Below are 2,231 nucleotides of genomic sequence, written 5' to 3' on the forward strand. Positions count from 1 at the left end.
TGACACAAAAAATCTGTAGCATAAATAAAAAAATTTGCCATCATCAAAAAATTTTTATTTCAAAAAACACACTAAATAAGTTATTGAGATATATTTGTAAAAATTTTATACTATTTAACACAACTTTAACTTTTTGTTTTTACTTTGAACTAAATTTTAAACTAAAAATTGTTCCTAAAATGTATAACTTTGAAACCTGGTAAATTTTTTGAGTATTTGGACTAAATTAGACAAAAACATTTGGCAATAGTTTTTAATCAAACATTAATATCATATAATTAACATTAATACAAACGCTAGATTTCATGCAGCTAGGGTCTGACTGTACATATTGAATGTGCTTTGGCTTCAGCATTTGTTTGTTTAGTTAAAGTTCAAAAACATTAAAACATAAACAACTTAGATTTCCGGTTGCAACTAAAAATTGTAATTAAGAATATTAGTTAAAAGTTTTAGTCTATCAAAAGTTTATTGTATGGTAATCCGATGAGGTAAAATCAAACCTTGTTTTAACTCGAGCTTGTTTAGGCTTATGCTTTGTGTTATTTCCTTTATTTTTACAGTTTATATAATTTATACAGTAATATTGATTTAATTTTTTTATAATGCTGAGTATAAGAGCTCAGCAATTTTTTTTTCAAAAAATTTATCATAAAAATTATCAGTATATACACATTGCAGCATTTGTTTAAATATTAATTATTATGTCATCCGATCAAACCAACGGATTCGAAGACTACCTTGAGGAGTTTGATTTAAGGTGCATTGACGAATTTTTTGGTCATGAAGCTTGGAGCAATCTTGTCAATGCTCAGCGAAACGTATCGTCTTTGGATGCTTACAATAAGTCGGTACACTGCCAAAACTTCAAGATTGCTTCTGTAGATGACGACGATCAGGAAACTACCGTTGCGAAACGAAGACTTCTAAAAGAACTGAAAGAGATCAATTTAAGCTCTCCAGTTTACATAAGCGCTGGCTTAAAAGACGATAATTTGTTTGAATGGGAAGCTTCGATTCAAGGACCTCTAAAATCTCCTTATGAAGGTGGAAAGTTTTTATTGAACCTAAAGTTTTCTAAGGACTATCCGTTTAAGCCACCAAAGGTTACTTTTAAGACCAAGATATACCACTGCAATATTAATAGCGATGGGTATATAAGCTTAGATATTCTTGGTTCTAATTGGGCCCCTGCTATGTCTATAGAAAAAATTTTGTTGTCAATTCATATGTTTTTCACCGACTGCAACCCTGTTGACTGTCTTGTGCCAGAAATAGCAGATCAGTACGTCAACAATCGCGAAGAACATGACAGAGTTTGCAGGGAATGGACAAAGAAGTACGCAACAGAAGAAGCTTAATTTTAGTGACTTCATTAAACGAAGTACTGTAACTTATTTAAACATTTGTATTTTATTACATTTAGTATAAAAGATAATATGTTCCTAAGTTGAGTAGTATTTCGATAGAATAAACTTTAGATAAAATGCAAAAAATTTTCTTTTTTTATGTGGGTAGTTGTATACAAGTTGCCTGAAATAAAGTACTTAAAGTAATAGTTATTGAGTTTCTTTTTAAGTTAAAATTTTTGCTTAAGTAATTTTGTGCAATATGCTTATATCCACAATGGTAGTTATGATTAAAGCCCGTAACTATGGACAATTCTTATACATGAAGGTACATTGTACAAATATTTTTTGTACATTCATGTATAAAAAAAAAAAAAAATTATTGGTAAGTATAATCTTATTTTATTTTACTTTTTGCTACTAAATTTTAGTTTAAAATATGCTTACAAAATGATAGACAAGTTTATATACTTGCATGCTAAAATTACAAAACAAATTCCGTAAACAAATTGCTCTGGTGAGTTACATCGTTAAAACTAGTGATGTACCGGACTCACTATCCGGGTCCGGATCCGGTCAGATATTGCCATTTTTGTGGATATCTGGATCCGGCCGGATCTTGATATGAATTAAAAATCCGGATCCGGTTCCGGCCGGATTCTAGTTTGAAAAAAAAGTCTAGATCCGGTTTTAGCCGGATTCTAATTTGAAAAAAAAAGTCCAGATCCGGTTCCGGCCGGATTCTAGTTTTAAAAAAACGTCCGGATCCGGGTCCGGCCGGATCCTACTAGAGATCCGGCCGATTCGGATCTACTTAACAAGAATAGAGCATACAGAAAAGTATTTTTTCAAAAAAAAACCCTGTGTAAATTAAAAAGAGTC

General features: G+C 31.1%; 1 protein-coding gene across 1 annotated transcript; it reads left to right on the plus strand.

Moving 5' to 3' along the window:
• The first annotated feature begins 704 nt into the window (after window positions 1–704).
• On the plus strand, window positions 705–1,361 carry LOC145832200 (uncharacterized). Its single transcript, XM_082939524.1, has one exon. The coding sequence runs from the start codon at window positions 705–707 to the stop codon at window positions 1,359–1,361; it is 657 nt and encodes a 218-aa protein (XP_082795650.1).
• The last annotated feature ends 870 nt before the right edge of the window (window positions 1,362–2,231 follow it).

This window comes from Thalia democratica, chromosome 3 (assembly GCF_965202585.1).
Source record: "Thalia democratica chromosome 3, ktThaDemo2.hap1.1, whole genome shotgun sequence".
Lineage (NCBI taxonomy): Eukaryota > Metazoa > Chordata > Thaliacea > Salpida > Salpidae > Thalia > Thalia democratica.